General features: G+C 37.7%; 1 protein-coding gene across 3 annotated transcripts in view; it reads right to left on the reverse strand.

The window, feature by feature from the left end:
- TBK1 (TANK binding kinase 1) overlaps positions 1-26713 on the reverse strand; it is an 87389-nt gene that overhangs the window by 31432 nt on the left and 29244 nt on the right. The window contains exons 9-21 of one of the 3 annotated variants that reach the window (XR_004032266.1): positions 24308-24504; positions 23297-23355; positions 22797-22888; positions 20229-20330; positions 18717-18795; positions 13239-13360; positions 13068-13144; positions 12438-12477; positions 11791-11892; positions 11582-11678; positions 11082-11188; positions 10797-10868; positions 1513-1668 (exon numbers count right to left, since the gene is read on the reverse strand). Coding sequence is in view for 2 of the 3 variants with exons in the window: in XM_003252723.3 (XP_003252771.1) it covers positions 7467-7518; positions 10797-10868; positions 11082-11188; positions 11582-11678; positions 11791-11892; positions 12438-12477; positions 13068-13144; positions 13239-13360; positions 18717-18795; positions 20229-20330; positions 22797-22888; positions 23297-23355; positions 24308-24504 (1198 nt within the window). In the remaining variant the exon portion in view is untranslated. Of the gene's footprint in view, positions 1-1512; positions 1669-6734; positions 7519-10796; positions 10869-11081; positions 11189-11581; positions 11679-11790; positions 11893-12437; positions 12478-13067; positions 13145-13238; positions 13361-18716; positions 18796-20228; positions 20331-22796; positions 22889-23296; positions 23356-24307; positions 24505-26713 lie in introns of those variants that run through there. The other 2 variants (XM_003252723.3, XM_030822302.1) reach the window with 2 other exon arrangements.

A 26713-nucleotide genomic window follows, 5' to 3' on the forward strand; every position in this document is an offset into this window, starting at 1 on the left:
CAAGCAATCTGCCCGCCTCAGCCTCGCAAAGTTCTGGGATCACAGGCATGAGCCACTGTGCTTGGCCTCAACAAAAATCTTTCTTTCATAATATTGTGTATAAGTAAAAAGATTGTGGAATCAGGCTATCAATCTCCAAACTAATAAGCTTTACTTTGGAAAAATAGATTATCAAACTTTCTAGGTATAGATTATCTACTGATGAAGGCTATAAGTAAAATATTCCATGAGGGCTCGTATGTTCACATTGTTACTTACTCACCATTGCTCTGTGGTGTGATAAAAAGAGCAGCAGACCAAGAATTAGATAATCTGGGATAAAGCTCTGGTTCTGCCTATGTAATAGTTTTGGGAGGTTAAGGTGTCTAACCTTCTGGAGGCAGTTTGCTCATCTTATTTTTATTTTTTGAGACTGAGTCTTGCTCTGTTGCCCAGGCTGGGGTGCAGTGGTTCCATCTCAGCTCACTGCAACCTCCACCTCCTGGGCTCAAGCGATTCTTCTGGCTCAGCCTCCCAAGTAGCTGGGATTATAGGCACCCACCACCACACCCAGCTAATTTTTGTATTTTTAGTAGAGACGGGGTTTCGCCATGTTGGCCAGGCTGGTCTCAAACTCCTGACCTCAAGTGATCCACCCACCTTGGCCTCCCAAATTGCTGGGATTACAAGCGTGAGCCACCGCGCCTGGCCACACATAATACATCTTAAGTAATTGTTAAGCACTTACATAAAATTCTGAGCTACATGGGTGTGAAAGAAACATAATGAGAATTTTGATTCAGTTGCAAGATGAAACATTATGAAGTGAGAGAATTGGCTTTCAGTAGTGTGAGTAGTACAACCAGTGCTGCCGAGTATGAAGGTGAAAGCTGGGCTCCTGCAGGAACTTCAGATACCAGACTTAGAGGGGTCATCTACTCCCTTTAACCCCCTCTTCTCTGACCCTTGCATATTCCAGTCAGGCAGGACTGGACAGAAAAGGCAGGGCTTTATATGGTAGCAAATATAAGGTGCTTTAAATTCTCATATCAATAAATACCTGATTAAAATATGATGCATAAACTGACCCAAATAAAAGAGACTTAAGGCCCACTGACCTTTGTAGTTTTCTATGGAAAGGAGGGGAACTCACTGGGACTTATTTTTTGTGTTCTGTTTATTCTAAGATGTTTTAGTACTAGGAGAAGTTAAGAGTCCCTGAGAATAAGAGCTGTTTTTGTTGTTTTTAAATACATTCTCCATCTCTCTCTAGTCAACTTTTCAGAATCGAAATGCCTAAAAAGCATACAATTGGATTGTAACAATGTTCATGGCTTCTAATACTTCAGCCTCAAAATGCTTAATTTTATTTTCTGTCAATTTTCCCTCCAGATGACCAAGTGGAATAATACCTTTTAAAGGCTTCAAGGCTTTTCTTTCCCACTCCTCCCTGCCCACTCGAGGGAGGCTCCATTTTAAAATGTAACAGAAAAAAATGGATTTGAAATAAGGCATTAGCCTGAGGTAACTTACCCCCACCTTGGCTCCAGAGCAGCTTGGATTTCCGATTCTTTGAGCAGGTCAGTGATTTGGGGAACCAGTAAAAGAGCCGGGCTATTCTTCTGAAGGTCTCATGAAAGTCACTTCTTATGGCCATAGCGAGAACCAGGAGTGTTCCAGAACGACTCACTACAGAGAGCATGGATGAGGAGCACAGTAACACCCACATATGACACTTTAGCTGTGAACTGCCTTTCAGCCAATATGTCTGGGGACCACCTGTTAGCCCTAAATCCCCTTCCTCTGTCATTCTTTTGGCTTGTCCTTTAGACCTTGGCCCTCATAACTAGAAACTGTATTAATAGATGTTCTTTCTAAAGAAAGAGTTTTAAGCTTTCTTAAGAGAAGCTCTAACCTAATGTAACACTTGGTAATTTTCAAGCATGGACCTCCTGACCTCGTTCATAAAAACACAATTATTTTCATAGAGGAGTGAAAAAAAAACAGTATCCACTAACTCAGCTTCCAACACAATTGTCAGTGGTAACTTGCAGGACTTAGTGGTGATGGACGAGCGGTCTCCTAAAGCTGTAGACTTGATCCCATTTGTTTTGTGCATTTTTTGCTGGAAAAATGAAACCTATTTGAAACTTTAGCAGGAATTCATCCCAGAAAAAAAAATTAGTTCTCATGAGTCAAAAAATGTGTAAAAGGGCCAGGCACAAGGGCTCCCACCTGTAATCCCAGCACTTTGGGAGGCTGAGGTGGGAGGATTGCTTGAGCCCAGGAGTTCAAGACCAGCCTAGGCAACAAAGTGAGATGCTGTCTCCACCAAAAAAAAAAAAAAAAAAAAAAAACGCTGGGCGTGGTGGCATGTACCTATAGTCCCAGCTACTCAGGAGGCTGAGGTGGGAGGACTGCTAGAATCCAGAAGATGGAAGCTGCAGTGAGCTATGATAGCACTACTGCACTCCAGCCTGGGTGACAGAGCAAGACTCTGTCTCAAAAAAAAAAAAAAAAAAAAAAAAGGTGCAAAAGAACATTTTCCCCCAGGGTCCTTTTTTGATCTTTAACCATTTATTGAACAATTCTCTAGAACTTCTAACATTATTGAATCCATTTCAGCATTTCAGCAGACATCAATGCCTAGTTGTCTACCACGCAGCTCGTACTGAGGTTCCCATCATCACTCCTGAGACTGTGTCTAACAGTTGGTCCTTGCGCATTCTGTTTATGTCAAAAGAAATAAACTTATTCATATATTCATTTAGGAGCTAAGTTGCTTAAACAGCCTGATATAATATTTGGGCTTGCTTTTTATATGCCACAGCAAATTTTTGGAGCTGATTTACTCTCTAAACAACGGATATTATTATATTGTCAGTTTTTATTTCCAGATCAGATGTTTTTGTTTTCTATTCCATTTTCAGTATTTCTTAGGAATTTGGACTTTGATTCTTCTTATAAGTGACAAGTGGGGAGCAAGTCTAACTCAAACAACAGTGTAAGAGTTTTTCAGGTCTTCTTAAAAGTGGGATGTGGGGTGGCGAATCCAGCTAAAACAGTACTGTTAAGATTTCTTTAAATGTTTTTCCCTTCAACTGTGTGTGTCTGCCCCAGCACTTCTCAGTTCCAAAAATTTGAGTAATTGTAAATTTTCTGCAGCACTTCCTCAAAGACAAAGCACAACATATAAAACACATCTGAGTGAGGTGAAATTAGAAACAAAAGACTAGCTCGTGGCCGGGTGCGGTGGCTTATGCCTGTAATCCCAGCACTTCGGGAGGCTGAGGCAGGCGGATAAACCGAGGTCAGGAGTTTGAGACCAGCCTGACCAACATGGTGAAACCCCATCTCTAATAGAAATACAAAAATTAGCGGGGCATGCTGGTGGGCACCTGTAATTTCAGTTACTTGGGAGGCTGAGGCAGGAGAATCCCTTGAACCTGGGAGGTGGAGGTTGCAGTGAACTGAGACTGCACCATTGCACTCCAGCCTGGGCAACAAGAGTGAAACTCCCATCTCAAAAAAAAAAAAAAAAAAAAAAAAAAAAGACTAGCCCTGGTGGTGGCTGTAATTCTGAAAGGAGAATAAATTGTTGACATTTCAGTTGAGAGTCCTTATTCCTACTGATAGTCCCTTTCTTAATTCTAAACAATATATCTCTTACTTTTAACACAGATCACCACAAAAGGTAAACACTATTGCAAAAAACAAAAACCAAAGAAAAACAATCATAAAAAGTTCAGGATTATTGTAATTTTTTCTGGAGAATTTATTGATAAAGACACTACATTTGTAAAGAAATGTTGATTTTTTTAATATGTAAGAAGCATTTCTTTTGACATGGCATAATCAGGTCTATAAGCCAATAATTTGGTAACCTCCAAAATAATGGCAGCTAAATTTTTTTTCTTTTTTTTTTTTGAGATGGAGTCTCACTCCGTTGCCCAGGCGTGATCTCAGCTCACTGCAACCTCCGCCTCCCGGGTTCAAGTGATTCTCCTGCCTCAGCCTCCCGAGTAGCTGGGACTACAGGTGCATGCCACTACACCCAGCTAATTATTTATTTATTATTATTATTTTTTTGAGATGGAGTCTTGCTGTGTTGCCAGACTGGAGTGTGGTTGGCACAATCTCAGCTCACTGCAACTCTGCCTCCCAGGTTCAAGCGATTCTCCTGCCTCAGCCTCCCAAGTAGCTGGGATTACAGGTGCACACCACCACGCCCGGCTAATTTTTGTATTTTTAGTAGAGAAGGGGTTTCACCATGTTGGTCAGGATGGTCTTGATCTGTTGACCTCGTGATCCACCTGCCTCAGCCTCCCAAACTGCTGGGATTACAGGCGTGAGCCACTGCACTTGGCCTAATTTTTTATTTTTAGTAGAGACGGGGTTTCACCATGTTGGCCAGCTGGTCTCGAACTCCCAATCTCAGGTGATCGGCCCACCTCAGCCTCCCAAAGTGTTAGGATTACAGGCATGAGTCACCGTGCCCTGCCAGCAGCTCAAATTTTAGGAGACTTCATGGGATTATTTTTCCCATTTCTTTCCTAACCTTACATTCCTGTTTATTTACTTGAAGCTATCCCCCTTTTTTTTTTTTTTTTTTTTTTGAGACAAAGTCTCACTCTTGTTGCCCAGGCTGGAGTGCAGTGGCACAATCTTGGCTCACTGCAACCTCCACCTCCCGGGTCCAAGCGTTTCTCTTGCCTCAGCCTCCCGAGTAGCTGGGATTACAGGCGCCTGCCACCATGCCCAGCTAATTTTTGTATTTTTAGTAGAGACAGGGTTTCACCATGTTGGCCAGGCTGGTCTCGAACTCCTGACCTCAGGCGATCCGCCTGCCTTGGCCTCCCAAAGTGCTGGGATTACAGGCGTGAGCCACTGCACCCGGCCAAAGCTATCTCTTTTGATATACTTTATATTCACATATTTCGCTTTTATTTTTTCTGCTGTCAGTACTATAACTTGTTTTATGCTAAGAGTTACATCTACTAACTCTTCTATTTTTTTTTTAATTTTTGGGGACAGGGTCTCTCTCTGCCACCCAGGCTGGCAATCATAGCTCACTGTAACCTTTAACTCCTGGACTGAAGCAGTCTTCGCAGCTCAGCCTCTGAGTAGCTGGGACTGTGGCACATGCCACCGTGCCTGGCCAATTAAAAAAAAAATTTTTTTTTTTTGTAGAGGCAGGGCTCTTGCTATGTTGCCCAGGCTGGTCTAGAATTCCTGATCTCAAGTGATATCCCTGCCTCAGCCTCCCAAAGCGCTGAGATTACAGACATGAGCCATCACACTCCTCTTCTATTTGTTATATATACTATTTTTATACCATTAATTGCTATCTTTTCGAAACATTATAATATTTTTTAAAAGCTATTAAAGTGAAGATACAACTTATTTTAAAGCTAATTTCATTTAAATAGTCACTGAACATTAGCAGACTGGTATCACCATGCATTTATTTATTTAAAATGTTTTGAAAAATAAATGTTTTGAATGAGGATGAATTTTTGAGGGTAAAATACTGTAAGCAAGAATGCTTCTCTTCCATGTCACTGTAAGGGGGAAATAAAAGAGTAAATCTTAAAAAATACCACTGTGGAATAGATATATTCCTATCAATACTATTAATAAAAATACAATCTCCACATAAAGGTTCTATTTATTGGTATTGTTTGCTAGAGGTGCTGAAATAAAAACTACATTGGCAAATATATCAAATAATCACATAATTTGAGTAACATTTTGCCTAATATTCAGTGATATAAGCTTTTAAACTATACAAGATACCCATATTAGACGGTCGAATGGAAAATTAAAATAAAGAGGTATTAAATACTTCCTTGCCCCACACACTCTCAAACTAAACAGGTAACTGACAGTGGATAACTGTATTATTTAAATAAAGGCATTCACCCTTACATTTATTTGTTATGTGTACATATGACGCTTAAAATTCTCCACTACAATAATGCATCATAATCTCACTTAAGATCCTAATCTTCTCATTTCTTAAAACTGATGAAGTTACTGATGTTCTTGGTAGACAAATTTATTTCTCTTTAGGATATGTTATTTTTATGATACGCAGGTTTTATGTAATGACACTTCACCAGTCTGAAAAGCCAGAAACTAAAACCAAAAGAAAGAAACGTCCTGTTGGATGAAATAATTTCTTGCTGAGCACAATCCCTTACTCTAGAACTCTGGGTAGATTTTTCAGAGAAAATGTTCCTTTTCGGCTGGGTGTGGTGACTCACCCCTCTAATCCCAGCACTTTGGGAAGCTGAGGCGGGTGGATCACTTGAGGCCAGGAATTTGAGACTGACCAACGTGGTGAAACCTCATCACTACTAAAAATACAAAAATTAGCCAGGCGCGGTGGCGCACGCCTGTAATCCCAGCTACTTGTGAGGCTGAGGCAGGAGAATGGCTTGAACCTCGGAGGCCGAGGTTGCAGTGAGCAGAGATCACACCACTGTACTCCAGCCTGAGCAACAGAGCAAGACTCTTGTCTCAAAAAAAGAAAAAAAGGAAAAGAAAAAAAAGAAAATGTTCCTTTTCAATTTGTATAGCCTAAGTATATGAAAGAACTTCTATACTAAATTTAGAATTAGTGGGTTTAGAAGAGACACAAAATTGTCCCCACATCCAATATTCTGAGAGTAGTTTATGATTATCATCTATATTGTTACTTTCAAAAGATAACTTTTGTTTCACAAACTGGATACAAAGAAACACATGAACTCTTTACACTAAAATTGAGAAATTTATTTTTTCCATGAAATAGTAAGCAGAATTAAAGAAATATACAGCTTAAAACAGTTGAAATGACCTTAGAATTTTAATGACAATTACACATTTATGGCCAAAGGAAAAAAATGAATAGTTTTTAATAATGAATTCACTTTAAAATGTTTGCTTAATAATTCATCTGAAATTACATGGATACAAGGATAACTGGGATCTGGGCATCTTGTAAAACAAAATAATGCCACTTTATCCTTCTCAAAAAAATTGTTATCCCAGTATAACAGTGGTGCGGTTCTGCTCCCCACTCACAGTAGCCACCATTCTCCCATTTACAAATGTATCAACTCAGTCTTCCTGATTTGTAAGGATGCCTATTTTGGTTCCACTTAAAAATATTTCCAGTAGGCAGTCAGAGAAAACAACTTATTTAGCCCCACTCAGAGTAGAGGATCAGTATGTCAACATATTGGTCGGTCATGGCTTTCTTCTCATGCTCACTGAGGTCAAATTTCCTCATATAATTACAAATGTTAAAAGATAAAATTACATCTTCACAGCAGCCAAAAATTTATATATTTTTTATGTATTTACAATATTGTACATATTTACACGACCACATCAAATACTGAACTGTAGAAACAAGTGACTATCTATAAAGGCATTCATTTAATGCCCAAGCGTTATTTTCTTGTGCAAACGGAAACTTTTCTTAAACTTCTATTAGAAAGCTAAAGACAGTCAACGTTGCGAAGGCCACCATCCATGGTTAAAGAGCCAAACCTAAAACACACACACAAAGAAAAAAGGTAATCTCAAAAGTTGTATTTAAGTATAAAGGTCCCCAACCTTAAAATACTTTTCAGAGGAATAAATAGCTATTTATTTTTAAAGAGTTTAAGTAACTATGATTTGTTCTATTTCTTACTGGAATAGTATGGTATTATCATAAATACATGAAAGACCGAAGCAATGATGTAATTAAGAAACTGTCAGTAAGAACTGGATAATTTCTTTCTGGTGGGGTGGGATTTATAAACTAAGATAGAGTAGGGGCAGGGCACAGTGGCTCATGCCTGTAATCCCAGCACTTTAGGAGGTTGAGGCAGGCAGATCACTTGAGGTCACGAGTTTGAGACCAGCCTGGCCAATATGGCAAAACTCCTTCTCTACTAAAAATACAAAAATTAGCTGGGTGTGGTGGCGTGTGCCTATAGTCCCAGCTACTCAGGAGGCTGAGGCGGGAGAATTGCTTGAACCCGGGAGGCAGAGGTTGCAGTGAGCCGAGATCGTGCCACCACACTCTAGCCTGGGTGATAGAGTGAGACCGAGCTGCGAGTGTGACATACCCAAGGGAAGCTGAGAAATGATACCTTGCTAGAACACAATGTTATTTTGGGGAGCAGTGGGAAGTAAAGTTGGGTGAACAGGCTGGAACCAGACTATTATACTCTTTGAATCGAAGTATAAATTTAGACTTGACTTTTTAGGTAACAGGAGTTTAGAAACTTTTGAGCCAAAGAAGTCATACGATTACATCAGTATTCTGAGAGATGATTTTGGCTGTAATACCCATGACAGATGGGAAGAGCTTGGGGTTAAGAAAAAAATAGGTTATTACCATGTATCACATATGAAAGGGAAAGGAAATCTGAATGAGGGTGACGAGGGGAAACATGGTAGCCAAACTTGTTGAGAGGGTATAAAGAAGATTAAGTGTCTAAAATAATGTATGTTTAAGGGAGTAGGAGAAAGGTGGTACCTTCGAACAGGATAAGGAGAGTAGAGGGAAAACTGAGTTGGGACATGATTTTAGATTAAAAAAAAAATTTGAAGTGATAGTGAGTTATCCACATGGAGACAGAGTAGTATAATACTCGGAACAAAATCTGGCTTCCGTTACTAGTTTTGTCACCTTAACATTTACGTTAAGATTATGCCATGTTATATCACCTATACATTGTCAAGAAACCTGCAAATAAAACACAGGAGGAACTGACTTACTAAATGTGGTTTAGGAAGTTGGGATTTTATTCCACAAGGCATAAGTAGTTAAATATAAAAGTTTGTTAAAAGCACATCTTGGGCTGGGCGCGGTGGCTCACGCCTGTAGTCCCAGCACTTAGGGAGGCCGAGGCAGGTGGATCACCAGGTCAAAAGATTGAGACCATCCTGGCCAACATGGTGAAACCCTGTCTCTACTAAAAATACAAAAATTAGCTGGGCATGGTGGCATGCACCTATAGTCCTAGCTACTCGGGAGGCTGAGGCAGGAGAAACGCTTGAACTCGGGAGGTGGAGGTTGCAGTGAGCCAAGATCGCGCCACTGCACTCCCGCCTGGCGACACAGCAAGACTCCATCTCAAAAAAAAAAAAAGCACATCTTTATAGTCTCTTCTACTTGGTGATCTTTAAGCCTAAAAGGATTTAGCTAAAGTTCTGAAGAAACTGTAAACTGGATACTATAAAAGTTAGATAATTACTATAAACAAGAAAAATATTTTTTAAAGTTAACGAGTAACTCTCCCCCAAAATTAAAATTGAACAAACATATTAAACGATGTTTGACATCACTATAAACCACAGAAATATATATTAAAATAAGATCTCGGCTTTTACTAAACAAATTGGCAAACGTTTAAAAGATGTTATACATTCAATGTTGCCAAATGCATAGGTTTTATCTGTTTAGGGCTATAACATGCACCCTTTTAAAGAACAAAATTGGCCGGGTGCAGTGGCTCATGCCTGTAATCCCAGCACTTTGGGAGGCTGACGCAGGTGGATCACCTGAGGTCAGGAGTTCAAGACCAGCATGGCCAACATGGTGAAACCCCATCTCTACTAAAAATACAAAAAACTAGCTGGGTGTGGTGGTGGGTGCCTGTAATCCCAGCTACTCAGGAGGCTGAGGCAGGAGAATCACTTGAACCTGGGAGGCAGAGGTTGCAGTGAGCTGAGATCACGCCATTGGACTCCAGCCTGGGCAACAGTGAAACTCCGTCTCGGGTTAAAAAAAAAAAAAAAAAAAAAAAAAAAAAAATAATAATAATAATAATAAAATTAGTAAAACCCAACAAAATTTAAATTGACATACTCTCTGACCCAAAAATTCCGTATCCTTTTTTTTTTTTTTTTTTTTGAGACACAGTCTGACCTGTCACCCAGGCTGGAGTGCAGTGGTGTGATCTCGGCTGACTGCAACCTCCACCTCCCAGATTCAGGTGATTCTTGTGCCTCAGCCTCCCCAGTAGCTGGGATTACAGGTGTGCACCACCATGCCCAGCTAATTTTTGTATTTTTGGTAGAGACAGGGTTTTGCCATGTTGCCTAGGCTGGTCTTGAACTCCTGAGCTCAGGCAATCTGCCTGCCTTGGCTTCGCGAAGTGCTAGGATTACAGGTGTGAGCCACCGTGCCCAGCCAAATGTGAAATATTTTTATTAGCATTACAAGGGTTTGAGAACCTGTAGAGGAGCACCCAAGGGCTTGAAAAAGAAAAGGTTCTATTACAGAGCCAAATATGACTTAATTTCTCTGAGGAATCAGGATAAGGAAAACAGCCATCCAAAAATTGCTTTATTGCCTCTGCAGGCTGAAAATCTCTTTTGGCCTTATCTATTAGGATTTTGCAGATAATAAGCAGACACCTAACTCCTCAAAGTACTGCATTTACCTATGGCTTTCACCTGCAAGGAGGTGTGCAGAGGACCCTGTAAGCTACTCAGCACCAAAGTGCTGGTATCTTAAAAAGCAACTCTGATTCACCAAATTGAAAATTATGATTCCAATGAATTAAGTTATAAAAATAATGTAAATAGAGTTTGATCTTTACAAACTGATTCAAATAAGCAAGTAATTCGATTAACCAGTGCTTCTATAAAATGGAACTAATCAACCATTAAAAGGCATCACAAATACACAATCATAGAGAGAAAAACATGAGTTCTGACTTTATGACCCTTTACCACTGCTGAATCTATTGATACAGGAAGATATAAGTACAGATGTGAATGAACTCAATTGCACAGAAAATCACAGTAATTATTTTTGCATTACTCACCTTTCTAAAATGTGGTTATTTTCAGCAAGTTCTTTAACCACCCCTTCCATCTCTTCCTTTAATTTCTTCATACTATTAAAATAAACAAGCAGCTTTGCTCAAAAACAGTATGCAAATGTTTTAGAATGATGTTTATGTTTTATTTTCTTTTAGCTGGTCAATAAATAACCTTATTAAACATTGTATTACAACAAACATAAAAAATTTCAAAATGTAAGAGCAAAAGCACAAACTGCAGTGAAAGCAAATGGAAACATTACAGTGTCCAAATGATGAGTTTCTTACCCAAGAGTCATTTCTACTAATGTGTTAGAACTTGGATAAATTGGGGTCATGCTATGTTTGATTCCACTGGAAGCCGTAAACATTTTCTGAGGCAGAGTTTCTTGTAACTAAAACATCAAAAAAAAAAAAAAGAAAGAAAAAAACAACCCCACATTAATCACAGAACTAAAGTACTTACTACAGATCTGACATCAAGTGTCACAGCTTTTAATAAGTCCTTTAAAAGAACTTTAAATTTTGATTTCAAAACTATCAATGATACAATACTTAAATCAACACCCTTTTAAGAAAGAAACTTTTCTTATAGTTGATAAAAGGACGGTTTATCAGCTGTTTTTAGTTATAAAACATCTACATTCTTAAAACCTGGCTCAAAATACGTATTAAAAATTGGTGGGTGGAAATGAATGTAGGCACATTCTATCCCATTTCTCCCTTGTCAATGACTATCAGTTACAAACTGAGAAGAATTTTAATTTTTCCTTGATAGCTGTACCTACCTCATTAGTATATTCTTGATATTTTGATATTTCCTCTTCAATATCAAAACACTGATTAGTCAGAGATAATAACTGTTTCCTAAGATGAAGCATCTTTCTGAAAACCAAAAAGAATCAACTGATATGCAGTCTAGTGAAGCATTCTTACTTCAAATGTACGTTTATATTGTGCAGTCAACCACTAATCACTCCAAAAGAAGTTTACTCACCTTATCCATTCTTCTGACTTATTCAAAAATGCCTCGTACTTTTTAACACATTCATCTGTAAAGTGCGTCATAGCTTTTGTTGCATGGTAATACAGTTTTTGCCTGTAATTTAGAAATAATCAGAGGCTTAAACCAATGTCACTGTTTCTACTTTCAATATTTAGAAATTTTCAAATATATGAAATGTATCTGTTTCCTATAATGATTGTTGTGGCTTTAGAATATTTACAGGAGAAAGTAAACGTTTCTAAGATAGACATTATAGCAGCAAGAAGATAAAGAGAAGGTTCAAAATGGATGTAAAAAAAATGCCTATTGAATGAGGTTAAAATTAAGACAGTGGTTGAGTCTGCCCTCGCCTATGTGCTCTATTATCTGTCCTGTAATCAGAGCATATGAGGCAGAAGCTGACGGACTGAAATGGTAATCTTTCTCCCCCTTCCTTCTCCCTCCCATCATGGTAACTTCCCAATTAGGGAGCAGATGCGTGAACCTCAAAAATGTCTACATATTGTAACAATCCTGTAAAATCAAGATTAAAATGTATTTTTTAATTGTAATTAATTTCAACTTTAAGAAGAATCATACTAATAAAGATAACCAAAATAGCACCAAAAATAACTATTAAACATAATCTGGATACTTACTTATCAAATTTGTGGATTTGTTCTTCATTATAAGCTAATCCTAGAAATAGGAAAATATATTACTGTTGTTAATATAGAATCATAACATTATACACAATATATTTTCTTTTGAGATTATTGCTTCAAAAAGGCTAAGAGTCTGAAGCAGATGTCATAGATTTGTGGCTCATGGGCTACTTATGGCCCACAGATGCTTTTATTTGGTCTGTAAATAACAATGTAAAAAACAATTAACAGTTAACATTTAAAAATCAAGATATTTCTAACAAATTCTGTATTTCTAGCTTTTTTTGAGAAATGGGAAGACTGGGCAATACCTTTGGTGAATCTGAGTAGTGGCTCTCCCCTGTAGATGAGTCCCCACTGGCCAATCTCATTCCTTTCTGTTACCTGCCTGGCCCTTTAGAGGTTCTGGTGTTCATGACCCTGATTTAAAGTATTCAAAAGGTTGATTTTAAGGATAGTTTTTTTTTTTTTTTTTTAAACACAATCAACCTTTTTCCTGACAGAATCACATCTCTGAAAAAAACAGCTTAAGAAGCTACCCTTACAGATATACCAAATTAAACTGTATTATAACTAATTACTAAGAGGGATTTATTAAATTAAGAAATAGCAAATTTTACTTACTACGTTCTGCTTTGTCTTTTTTGAACTGATAGTAAATCTCTGTCATGCAATTTAACAGGACTTGTAGTTTTTCTACACTATTTAAGGAAGAAAAACTCAAATAAATTAACTGAGTCAATGTGAAAAAGGACATTAATAAGAGCAGAAACTACGCATAAAGCTATAACCTACTTTCTATCTTTTGGATGAGTGCCTTCTTGATGTGCCCATGCGTCTGCCAGTGATCCACCTGGAGATAATCTGCTGTCAATATCCTGAAGACTGGTTTCTATTGTTCCCTGAGAACTGGAAAGCTAAATAAAACCAAAGGTTCAGATCCAGATTGCCAAAAGCCAGAAATGATCACCACAGTCCCAACAAAGGCTAAAGTCTGGACCACATTTCTTTTGTAGATTACTTCAATTCAAAGGCACAGTAATTATTTCCATTTTCAAATATAAAAGAGTTTCTTAGGTTGATTTCCACCAGGGGTACAGTATAATAAAACATGAGACCAGCAGTAATACATCTTATAAAACATTTCATTCAGTAAATACCCTTCTAAAACCACATGTAAAATACTTCTAATCTTGTTTCCTTATCTGGAAAAAGCGGTTAATTCTCCATTTCATAGCCCTGTTGTGAAAATTAAACAGAACCACTAGAATAGTCCCAAATATCAACTGTGTAGGCAGCAAGATTTGTGCTCTTCTTGTTTAGAGGCCAAACCAAAGCAACTCCTCTTAAAAACAGAAAATGAAAAGAAACCTCATCTAAGATTCTGTTCATTTTAAGCTTAGTAAGTTTATCACTTACCTACCACAGAAATGCATACAGAATTTGTAAAACTTATGAAGAAAGGATGAAGGTTAGACTTAAAGGATAAATATGTCCAAATATTTTAAAGGTCCTGATACACACTATTGCCTTTCAAATAATGTCAGTAGTAGCTAACATTGCCACTAGCAACAAACAAGGATGCCCTTTAAACCACACTCTTGTCAGCACTGGCATTCTAATTTTTTAAGCCTTGATAATCTGAAAGACAAAAATAGTATCTTACTGTTATGTAATTTTTTCTTACTATTGGATTTGAGCATTTTTTTCAAGAGTGTTTTCACCAGATATATTTTCTTTATTTATAAATTGTTTCTAAATGTTCTTTGCTCATCTATTTTTTGCAGATTGACTATTTTCCTTATCAATGTGTCTGAGTTATTTTTATAAAAAACCCTTTATCACATTTTCCCAACTTATTTGCATTCTAACATTTTTTAAACATATACAGATCTTAAATTTTTATTTTATTTTTGAAACAGAGTCTCATTCTGTTGCCCAGTCTGGAGTGCAGTGGTGCAATCTCAGCTCCCTGCAATCTCTGCCTCCCGAGCTCAAGCCACCCTCTCACCTTAAGCCTCCTGAGTAGATGGGATTACAAGTGCGTGCTATTGCGTCTTGCTAATTTTTTCTTTTTCTTCTTTTTTTTTGGTAGAGTTGGGGTTTCACCATGTTCCCAGGCTGGTCTTGAACTCCTGAGCTCAACCAGTCTACCCCCACCTTGGCCTCCCAAAGTGCTGGGATTACAGGTATGAGCCACTGTGCCCAGCTTAAATTTTTATATGATCAAATACATATCTTGGTTTTTATGCTTTATGTCTTTTTTAACATTAATGTTTAGAATGTGTTAAATTATACATCCAATATATGGAAAATAGTTTATGGAAAAAGTCATTTCTTACAGCATTACATAGAAGAGTGAAAAGCAAACTAAAGGACTAACAGTAGAGCAATAATAAGTAGGACTGTAATAAATCCACTGGCTGCAACATCGTATCATTAAGAAAATGGTGTTACCAAAAAAACCTGGGACATGCCTAGACTATAATGTTATCCAAAAAGTAAAAATAACAACCATATGTCTGTAGAGTAACAGTCATTTAATAATACATATAAAAGAAAATGAAAACAGTGATTACCCAAATTTTAGCAGCATGAGAATCACCTGGAAGGCTTATTAAAAAGGGCCTTTGCTGGGTTCTGCCAGCGAGTGGCTGACTCAACACATCCCAGGTGGGGGGTCCCAAAATGTGCATTTCTAATAAGTTCCCATGTGAGGCTGAAGCTGCTGGCCCAGGAGCCACTCTTCTTTACTTATTTTTTTATTTTTTGAGACAGGGTCTCTGTCGCCCAGGCTGGAGGACAGTGGCATGATCTCGGCTCACAGCAACCTCCATCTCCTAGGTTCAAGTGATTCTCTTGCCTCAGCCTCCCCAGTAGCTGGGATTACAAGCATCTGCCACTACGCCTGGCTAATTTTTGTATTTTTAGTAGAGACAGGGTTTCACCATGTTGGCCACGCTGGTCTCGAACTCCTGGCCTCAAGTGATCCGCCCACCTCAGCCTCCCAAAGTTCTGGGATTACAGGTGTGAACCACTGCGCCCTGTGGCCCAGGAGCCACTCTGAGAAGCACTGCTGCAGGGCCACGGACAAAACTTTTAAGAATCAATTTTTGGGTGCAGAATATATGTGGTATTTTTTCTACTTATAAATTTTACTTTTGTGGTGGGAAAAATGTCTGTAAGGTCTCCACTAGGAAGCCGGGTGCAGTGGCTCACACCTGTAATCTCAGCACTTTGGGAGGCCAAGGCGGGCGGATCACGAGGTCAGGAGCTCGAGACCATCCTGGCTAACACGGTGAAATCCTGTCTCTACTAAAAATACAAAAAATTAGGCGGGCCTGGTGGTGGAAGCCTGTAGTCCCAGCTACTCGGGAGGTTGAGGCAGGAGAATGGCGTGAACCCAGGAGGCAGAGCTTGCAGTGAGCCAAGACCACACCACTGCACTCCAGCCTGGGCAACAGAGCAACTCTGTTTCCAAAAAAAAAAAAAAATTAGCTGGACGTGGTGGTGGGCGCCTGTAGTCCCAGCTCTCAGGAGGCTGAGGCAGGAGAATCACTTGAACCCAGGAGTTAGTGGTAGCAGTGAGCCGAGATTGCGCCATTGCACTCCAACCTGGTGAAAGAGCGAGACTCCATCTCAAAAAAAACATAAAAAGAGAAAAAATGAAATCTATGGAAAAGTAATTGGCTTGAAGTACGAAGTCCTGATATCATAAGACTCCACTACCTCAAGCTATTTAGTCATCTATGCTTTCTCATAAGAAATCTTAATCTTGGCTGGGCAAGGTGGCTCATGCCTGTAATCCCAGCACTTTGGGAGGCCAAGGCGGGCGGATCACCTGAGGTTGGGAGTTCCAGACCAGACTGACCAACATGGAGAAACCATGTCTCTACTAAAAATACAAAATTAGCTGGGCATGGTGGCGCATGCCTGTAATCCCAACTACTCAGGAGGCTGAGGCAGAAGAATTGCTTGAACCCAGGAAGCAGAGGCTGCAGTGAGCTGAGATTGCGCCACTGCACTCCAGCCTGGGCAACAAGAGGGAAACTCTGTTTAAAAATAAATAAATAAATAAAAAGAAATCTTAGTCTCACAGGAATGTCATAAAAATGAGAAACATTTTGAGATTCCCAAAAGAAAATATATTAATTTTGATTTAAAGTGCTCAAACGATGCTGGCCCTGGAAATAAATGTCCACTAGGCCTATGGGCAGGTAAATCATGTTCTAAGGTGAAAACAGAGAGGGAATATAAAACACTGACAGCAATATGGCTGCCTATATTTAAATGCAGACAAATACTGGGGAAGACTATTTTGTGCTTTCTGACTTTTAATCACTTTATTCTATAGCTATGGTTTTCAAACTTTCTTGACCACAACTCACAGTAAGAAACTCACTGTTTTAACTCAGTAACATTTAAAGTGTGTATATACCTGAATCCAAAGTTTCATAAACAATGATTTCCTTATTATATGTGATACATTCTGACATTTTCTATTCTGTTCCACTGAAAAATACATTGCTGATTACAAGGCACTCAACTTCATAACCTACTAGTTGTTCATTACTCATATTTTGAAAACTACTGTTTGAGATCTAAAACTGAGGAAAAGAAACAACTAAACATCAGCCTAAGCTGGAAAGTGAAAAGCATATAGTATCAAGTTCCTTTCACTTTTAATTTAACATCCATTTTATGAAAGAATACTTCAAATACTAAAAGCTTGCAAGATTACAATTTATTTATTTATTTATTTATTTATTTATTTATTTATTTGAGAGAGTTTTGGCTTTGTCACCCAGGCTGGAGTGCAAGTGGCACGATCTCGGCTCACTGTAACGTTTGCCTCCTGGGCTCAAGTGATCCTCCTGTCTCAGCCTCCCAAGTAGCTGGGACCACAGGCGTGCACCACCATGCCTTGCTAATTTTTTTGTATTTTTTGTAGAGATGGGGTTTCATCATGTTGCCCAGGCTGGTCTTGAATTCCTGGACTCAAGTGATTCAGCCTCCCAAAGTGCTGGGATTAGAGGTGTGAGCCACCACACCCAGCCAAGAGTACAGTATTTTTATTTATCTCATTTAATTAGTACAACAACCCATAAGACGGGCAGGGTTAAGAAATTGCTGATTTTAGAGAAAAAGAAACCAAGGATGCAAAGAATTAAAAGGCCTTGCTTAAGTAGCCAGCCATGAGTAGGCAGGTAAATGGGGCAGGTCTGGGAGTAGTAATCAGCTCTTACTAATTGCTAATATATAAACTTGTGCACTTCTATAATACATTTTAATAAGAGATTCAGAGACTCCCAGAAATTCTATTGTAGTTTTCAGCAGAGACTTGTGTCCTAATTTCTTTTTCTAGCTATAGAAGTGATTACTGCCTTGAAGATCTCAAATCTTTCTTTCCTTTTTTATTTTAGAAAAAAATCTGATAATATTTTTCTAATTTAAATCTTTATTTTTGTGAGATGGAGTTTCGCTCTTGTCACCCAGGATGGAATGCAATGGTGTGATCTCGGCTCACTACAACCTCCGCCTCCCAATTCAAGCAATTCTCCTGCCTCAGCCTCCCAAGTAGCTGAGAGATTACAGGTGCCCACCACCACACGAGCTAATGACACGGGGTTTCACCACGTTGGCCAGGCTGGTCTCAAACTCCTGACCTCAGGTGATCCACCTGCCTTGGCTTCCCAAAGTGTTGGAATTACAGGCATGAGCCACTGCGCCCAGCCTAATTTAAATCTATTTCTAAACAAGTTCAAGCACTTTACATTCAACTGCATGTGAAATTACATCTATGAACTTGCTTTAACTGCCACAGCAGGAACACAAGAGCATTATGGATTTAAACACTGACAGAGAGAGAGAGACAGAGAGAGGTTTAAATTACAGTAGGCATTTGAATTATGTTACAAAAAATTTCAAGGCAGTAAGAGTATTTAATATTGTAAAGAAGTTTCTAAAGATGGGAAAATATTCTTTCTCTGCAGTGAGAAATATCATCTCTATAAGAAAGTTTATTTATTTAAATTATTTATTTTACAGACAAGATTTCATGCAGTTGCCCAGGCTAGGGTGCAGTGGCACCATCATAACTCGCTGCAGCCTTTAATGCCTCAGCTCAAGTGCTCCTCCTGCCTCGGCCTCCTGAGTAGTTGCGACTATAGGTGTGTACTACCATGCCTAGCTCCTAAGAAAGTTTAAATCTAATAGTGCCAGCAAAGGAATAGGTTATGAGCTTACAAATTTCATAATTTTGTAAACACTTACTCTCAACAATTTGGTGTGTATGTCTGAAATTTCACCTAACTCTGCCGCTTCTAGGTTGATCTTCATCAACTTTTCATATCTGTATGAAAAGTCAAAAGAGAAAATTAAATTAGTATAATCAATACACAGTTTTAAAAAGATGTTTTATAAATAATAATTTGAGCTTTCATCATAACCATTTAAAAATAAAAAATTGATTCAAAGTCTATAAGCCAGCAGATGGTTAAAAAAAAAACCTGATGCTGGCCAGGCGCAGTGGCTCACGCCTGTAATTCTAGCACCTTTGGAGGCCAAGGTGGGAAGATCACGAAGTCAGGAGACGGATACCATCCTGGCTAACACGGTAAAACCCCATCTCTACTAAAAATGCAAAAAAAAAAATTAGCCGGGCGTGGTGGCAGGCACCTGTAGTCCCAGTTACTTGGGAGGCTGAGGCAGGAGAATCGCTTGAACCCGGGAGGCGGAGGTTGCAGTGAGCAGAGATTGCGCCACTGCACTCTAGCCTAGATGACAGAGTGAGAGTCTCTCTCAAAAAAAACCAAAAAAACAAAAAAAGCTGATGCCTTCCTGGAGAAGGAATTTTATCTGTTTCTATTTTAAATTTGCAGATTAAGGGATGGATAAAACAGAAAAATTAATTTCAAATAATCTTATGGGAGGATAATAGTAAAAATACGTTTCAGAATTAATGAAGGTCAATAGTGAATACTGATTTCATTTATTGTATTTCCTCTGCAGTACAAATAGTATATTCTAGAAAGATGGCAGTTAAAAATATCATTCTGTTTCAAAACATGTTCTCAGGAATAAGATTAACAAGTAAGAATAAACTAAAAGTAATTCCTATAATTCTAAAAATACTACTAAAAGGCTGTTCTAGAATACCTCTTCCTATTTCCTTTGTTGATGACAAGTTTCATATTTTCTTATTCACAGTTTCTGTTTTACAAGATAGAAATGAGATGTTTTTCCCACTACCTTTTCCTACCCAATGGCTGGGCGGAAATGCCACTAAGAGATGGTGTTCATTTCTTACCAAGAAAACTGGCATTTTTGCCTTTGTGACGATAAGGTAATCACTAATCTAAGGCTGATCTTTATTTTATTTTGTTTTTTTGAGATGGAGTCTCGCTCTGTTGCCAGGCTGGAGTGCAGTGGCATGATCTCAGCTCACTGCAACCTCCACCTCCTGCGTTCAAGCAATTCTCCTGCCTCAGCCTCCTGAGTTGCTGGGACTACAGGCGTGTGCCACCACAGCCAGCTAATGTTTGTATTTTTAGTAGAGATGGAGTTTCACCATGTTGGCTAGGATGGTCTCCATCTCTTGACCTCGTGATCCTCCCGCCTTGGCCTCCCAAAGTGCTGGGATTACAGCCACCGTGCCCGGCCGCTGATCTTTAACAGAAACCCTAGCATAGCATGCCATATTGTGCCAAGGATAACTAAATCATTTAAACAGAAATGGAACATTTAATAATTTAACCCCTACTAGTAAGGAAGTAGTCTACTCACACTTTCACAGTTTTTTCAATGTTTCTGATACAGAAATCCAATGTGATCACAACTTCTGTCTTTTTGTGAACAGTTTCATTGTAATCATCTTTAATTAATTCACTAAAAAAAGAAAATTGTTCTCATTAGTTTATCTAAGGAGTTATTTTTTCTTATCTATCACTAATTATACTGCAGTACTACTGTTCAAAAACATTTTATAACAATATTCTTGATATTCGTCAATTCACACTTTTTGAGACATTATTATTAGAAGCATTTCTGTGATCCTTATGTATTAGGGAACTCATATTTTCACAAACCATTACCACTTAGGTTAACAGTTTAAAAACCTAAGGTATTCAAATTACATTAAGAAGTAAAAACTAATCTACAATTACACAAATAGTTTGTAGAGCATTACAGTTTATACCAGCAGAATTAATTTTTACTACTCAGAGTAGACTACTGTCTGATTTATACTTTAAACCAATTACAGGTTGAATATCTCTTATTTGAAATGCTTGGGACCAGAAGTGTTTTTCAGATTTTGGATTTTGGGATATTTGCATATATACATACTGGTTAAGCATCCCTAATCTGGGAATCCAAAATGTTCCAATGAGTATTTCCTTTGAGCATAAACTTTGAGCAAAAAGATTTGACTTTTGGAATATTTTTTATTAGGGATGCTCAACTTGTGATCTCTGAAGGAGGATGACACAGTAAGTAATATATAATTGAAGGGCTTTTCATCTACATCAGGGATCAACAAACTAAGACTTGAGGCCTGCTTTTGTATGGCCCATGAGCTAACATTACACTTTTAAAGATTGTAAAAACGAAGAGACCATATGCAGCCCACAAAGTCTAAAATATTAGACTGATCCTTTAAAGAAAATGTTTGCCAACAGTGGTTTACATTAAAACTATTTTCTCATGACTTATTGGACTATAAACTAATAAGTAAAAGGAATAAAAGCTTCATGGATCAGCAACTGACGGTAGATAAGAGAGAAAATGAAAACTGTTAGTACACAGAGATTTTTCCAGAAACCAGTAAAAACAAGGAAGCTTCTTAGTGGAAAGAGAAAAGCATAGGTTTAGGAACTTAGATATGTGAACACAGTGAAAAACATAAACACAAACTTATGGGTTTCATATAATGCTAACAGAAAAAAAAAAGGAGCCTAAAAAGAGTGATGAAATGCTTCATATACATTTTTGCAAGACGGGGTGGGTATGAGGTAGGCACACATAAACTGTCAAAAGCATTACAGTCCAAGGGCACATACATAGTGACATGAGTGCAGAAAACAAACTTCTTAGCATCTGTCGGCCACAAGGCCATTATGATGTGTATGCAAAATTCAAAAGCTTTGAATGATGTGTAGAAATAAGCATAATTTCCAAAAGAGATCATGTATTTTCCACTTTTTTCAGATGGAAAGATGGCATCTATAAATCATGAAAGTAAAAAACAGGTAAAAATTACATCCATCTTACATTTCTTAGAGTCACTTTCAGGAAGAAACTACTTAAACTAGATGATCAGTTATTCTGATCTAGAATAACTATATTAAGCGATCTAGTTTTAAAAAATTAGCTTTTAAATTGCTTGTTAGATTATATATTCATATTGTATAATTTCATTTATATGAAATGTTTGGAACAGGCAAACAGTATATTAGTGGTTGCCTAGGGCAGGGCTGTTTAGGCGGAAATGGAGAGTGAATACTAATTGATGCAGAGATACTTTCTGGGGTGATGAAAATGTTCTAAAATTAGTGATGATAGCTGCATAACTCTGAACATAATAAAAACCACTAAACTGTATGCTTAAATGCATGACTTATATAGTATATGAATTACATCTCAATGTTGTGAAGGCTGGGTGTGGCTCATGCCTATAATCCCAGCTGAGGTGGGCTGATTGCCTGAGCCCAAGAGTTTGAGACCAGCCTGGGCAACATAACTAGACCCCCATCACTAAAAAAAAAAAAAAATTAGCTGGGTGTGGTGGGGCATGCCTGTAGTCCCAGGTACTTGGGAAGCTGAGGTGGTAGGATCACTTGAGGCCAGGAGTTTCAGGCTGCAGTGATCTGTGATTGTGCCACTGCACTCCAGCCCGGGTGACAGCGAGACCCTGTCTCAAAAAGAAAAAAAAAAATACGGTGTGATAAAAAAGGACTGTGTACTTCATTTGGGAAAATGGTAGGAAATTAAGGAAGACTTTGAGGACTTAAATGCTAGAAAGTACAGATTGTACTGGATTCTAACAAGCCAAAGACTTCTAACATAGTTAAATGACAACCAACGAGTCAAGGTCCTAGGAAAAGAAATGCATTTGCAGTCACAGCCTATAGCGTGGTGTAAGTTTTAAAATTCAGATACTATTTGTTCTGTCTCACAACGTCATTGTAGGACTCATGAAAAACGAGCTGCTAAATGTTTTATAAACTAAATGTGAAACAAATGTATTATAATAAAAATCAAGCACCTAACCTAACTAGTTTGAAGACAGAAAATATCAACGATGGGGCAAGGTCTACATGAAAATCAATTTCAAAATTTTAATCTATTACTTACATCAGCCATCGTATCCCCTTTCGCATTAATTCCTGATAAAGCAGTAAGGTACTGGCAATTCTGCAGGCATAACACACAACCCCTGTTATTGCCTAATAAAGAAATAAAATGTCAATATTTGGTGCTAATTGTGGTATAGGGTAAGAAAAACATTTACACAAAATTATTCAAGCTTACACATTTTTATCAGGTTAATTAAAAACACAATAAACCACCAATTTCTAAGAGTTAAAAATAGATATAAATATAATAAATATGTTATCCTTAACATTATCTAAACATGCACTATCTCAATGGAGAGAATTTTCTTATATAATGAATTCAAGGATAAAAAGTAAAAAAGAAAGACCACAAAATAACTTGGAAAGGGTATCAATTTAAGTGAATAATTTCCTAAGTCATATAGGCATACATGAAGACACAATACATGTTATTGCTTCCACTATTGATAGGCTACATTAAATTCAGATGTTTACATATTAATTCAATTAAATACTAACCTTAGCCATGCTAGCATCCCCGTCTAAATCATAACGTGGATGTACTTTAGGGAGGGAAACTGAAATATGAAGTAAAATAAAATGAGAAAGAAAACTTTTTTCAAAAATCACTTTATCCTTTATAGAGCAAACACAATGTCTAAATTAAACATTAGTGGCAAAATCTGTAATGTAGTTTTCGTGATTAAAAAAACACTACTTCAAACAATAATGCTCATTCTCTAACAAATTACCTCAAATATTTCTAAAGAGTTTCATTTTTTCCTTAAATATACTCCAACACAATGAGTTCAATGCTTCTCTGTAAATCTACATCAAATCCCAACCTTCAAATAGAACTGAAAAATTCTGGGTGATCCATTTTTTTTCTACCAGTAGAATGAGTAATTTAAAAGATTCTAAAAATGCAGATCTAATTTTTCTTAGATTCTAAAGCTTGGCACAATGTTCTATACATACCGCACACAAAAAATATTTGCTGAAATTTATGATATAAAAGGTAATTTTGAGTGTTAGCAAAACACTTTTTAAAGAGAGTTACAGTGAAACGTATGACAAATGATTTTATCGTTTTATGAAACAAAATATTTGAAGTCAAATGATGTCTACAAGGCTTTTTCAATTTTACGATTACTCTCAACTATAGTAATTTATAAAATTTTAATATTTATGAAAGCTCTACACTAATGTCATCATCAGCTTTATAAAGATGACAATCATTTCTACAATGACAGATTTTGTGGATTTCTTTTTTTGTTTTTGAGAGAGGGTCCCACACTGTCTCCCAGGCTGGAGTGCAGTGGTGCAATCTCGGCTTACCGCAACCTCTGCCTCTTGGGCTCAAGTGATCCTCCTACCTCAGCCTCCATGTAGCTGGGACTACAGGTGCAAGCCACCATGCCCTGCTAATTTTTGTTTTATTTTTTATAGAGACAAGGTCTCAGTATGTTGCCCAGGCTGGTTGTATTTTTCTAATGGCTAGTAAGAATGACAAGAAAAATCCCAACTTACTTTTCTCATATATTAATCCTATGGTATTCAGAGGTTCCCGGCTTACTACAAATATAGGGTTTTCCTCAGTAGTTTTAGGGAAATGCTGTGCCAGTCTTCCAGGTTCTAAGACTAAGCGTCGCCCTTCATAGATAAGTTCTTGATTTGAAGAAATAATTTTGGTTTGTTTATATACCAGTTCATGAAATATAGTAGCACTGTGTGAGAAAAATTCAAAAGGACACTGTAACTGGGGATAAAGTGAGAGGCAAAATATTTTTAATGAGTGCAACAACATCCGTTTCTAATTCATGTCCCTAATATCATAACCAGTCCATATAAACTTTCTTTGTTAATGTGGATACTACAAACTCCATTCCATATAACCTGTCCATACAGTAAGCAATTCTAAAGTATTTTTATGTTTGAATACCTGTGTAATACACAGGATTCTTAATATTTTCTTTCCTGTGTGTGTGTGTGTGTGTGTGTCTGTGTGTGAGACAGAGTTTCACCTTGTCACCCAGGCTGCAGTGCAGTGGCACGATCTTGGCTCACTGCAGCCTCTGCCTCCTGGGTTCAAGCGATTCTCATGCCTCACCCTCCTGAGTACCTGGGATTACAAGCGTGCACCACCACACCCAGCTGATTTTTGTATTTTTAGTAGAGACAGGGTTACGCCATGCTGGCCAGGCTGGTTTCGAACTCCTGTCCTCAAGTGATGCACCTGCCTTGGCCTCCCAAAGTGCTGGGATTACAGGTGTGAGCCACCGTGCCTGGCCAAGATTATCAATATTTTCAAATAGAGAACCAACATAGCAGAGAGGTTTAGAGCACTGACTTGAATCAGATACTTGGGTTCAAATCTCAGCTCTTCCACTAACTTCCTATAAAACCGTAAGTGACTTAACTCCTCTGCACTGTTTCCTCATCAGTAAAATGGAAATAATAACAGTACCCACTCCACAGAATTGTTGGGAGGATTAAATGGCTTAAATACGTAAAGAACCAAGAATAGCACTTGTTATGTGACTATATGTTTGTTAAATACATTAATAAAACTAGGTATTTTCAAAATGATGCTTTGGGGGAAAAGACAGCTTCCCCATGAATAGATCAATGACATCAAAAGAAATGTTTCAGCAGCAATATTGTAATTTGGCTCTACAAGCCTCCACTGTGTGATCTTTCAAAAATTTTTTGTTTTTAATTTTTGTGTGTACATAGGAAATGTATGTATTTATGAGGTACATGAGATGTTTTGTTACAGACATGCAATACGTAATAATCACACCATAGAGAATGGGGTATCCATCCAGTCAAGCATTTATCTTTTGTGTTACAGAAAATAAAATTATATTTTTTTAGCTATTTTAAAATGTACAATTAAGTTATTATTAACTATAATCACACTGGGTGAGCTTTTTACAAAACATTTTGACATCACTGTAGATTCACACGCAGTTCTAAGAAATGATGAAGACAGACACCATATATTCTTCCCCCAGCTTCCTCCAATGGTGACATCCTGCATATAGCAAAGCATCACAACCAGCTATTAACATTGATACACTCAACTTACTCAAATTTCCCCAGTTTTACATGCAAGTATATGTATGTGTACAGTCATGCATTGCTTAATGATGGGAATAGTTCTAAAAAATGCATCATTGTGTGAACATCATAGAGTACATTTACAGAAAACTACATGGTATAGCCTTCTACACACCTAGGCTATATGGTAGCTAGCCTACTGCTCCTAGGCTACAAACCTGTACAGCATGTTACTGTACTTAATACTGCAGGCAGCTGCAACACAATCAGAAACAGTATTTGTATATCTGAACATATCTAAACATAGAAAAGGTACAGTAAAAATATGATATTATAATCTTACGGAACCACTGTCATATATATATGGTCTGTCATTGACCAAAACTTTATATGCAGTTTTATCACATGGGTAGTTTTTTTAATCACATGGGTGTAATGTGTTTTTGTTTACATAAAACAAACACTGATTATTTTTCCAGAGCCAGGTGCTTTAACCATTATTATGGTTAATAGTAACCATATTATCTGCATAGTGTTATCATAGGCAAATAACCATGCTAACGACGAAGACTTAGGCTTTGATATTTTAACATGGCAGGATAGTACACTTAGTAAAACCTGGCTCATTTATGGGTAGATGCCATTTGTGGTTATGTGATTATGTAACTTGAAAGAAGGCACAGCAATGAAAGCACTTTTGTAAAACTTAAACAGTTTAAGAAACAAGCTAATTTAACTATAAATTTTAGAATATCAATCCTTTTACTCCAAAAATAAGTGAAAAGGAATTTACTAAGCACTTAAATATAATTTTCCATGTGGGAAATGGGTGCTTTTGGTGAAGCTGAGGCATCTCTTCTATTTCTTTTCCTA

The sequence above is a fragment of the Nomascus leucogenys genome, chromosome 11, assembly GCF_006542625.1.
Source record: "Nomascus leucogenys isolate Asia chromosome 11, Asia_NLE_v1, whole genome shotgun sequence".
Lineage (NCBI taxonomy): Eukaryota > Metazoa > Chordata > Mammalia > Primates > Hylobatidae > Nomascus > Nomascus leucogenys.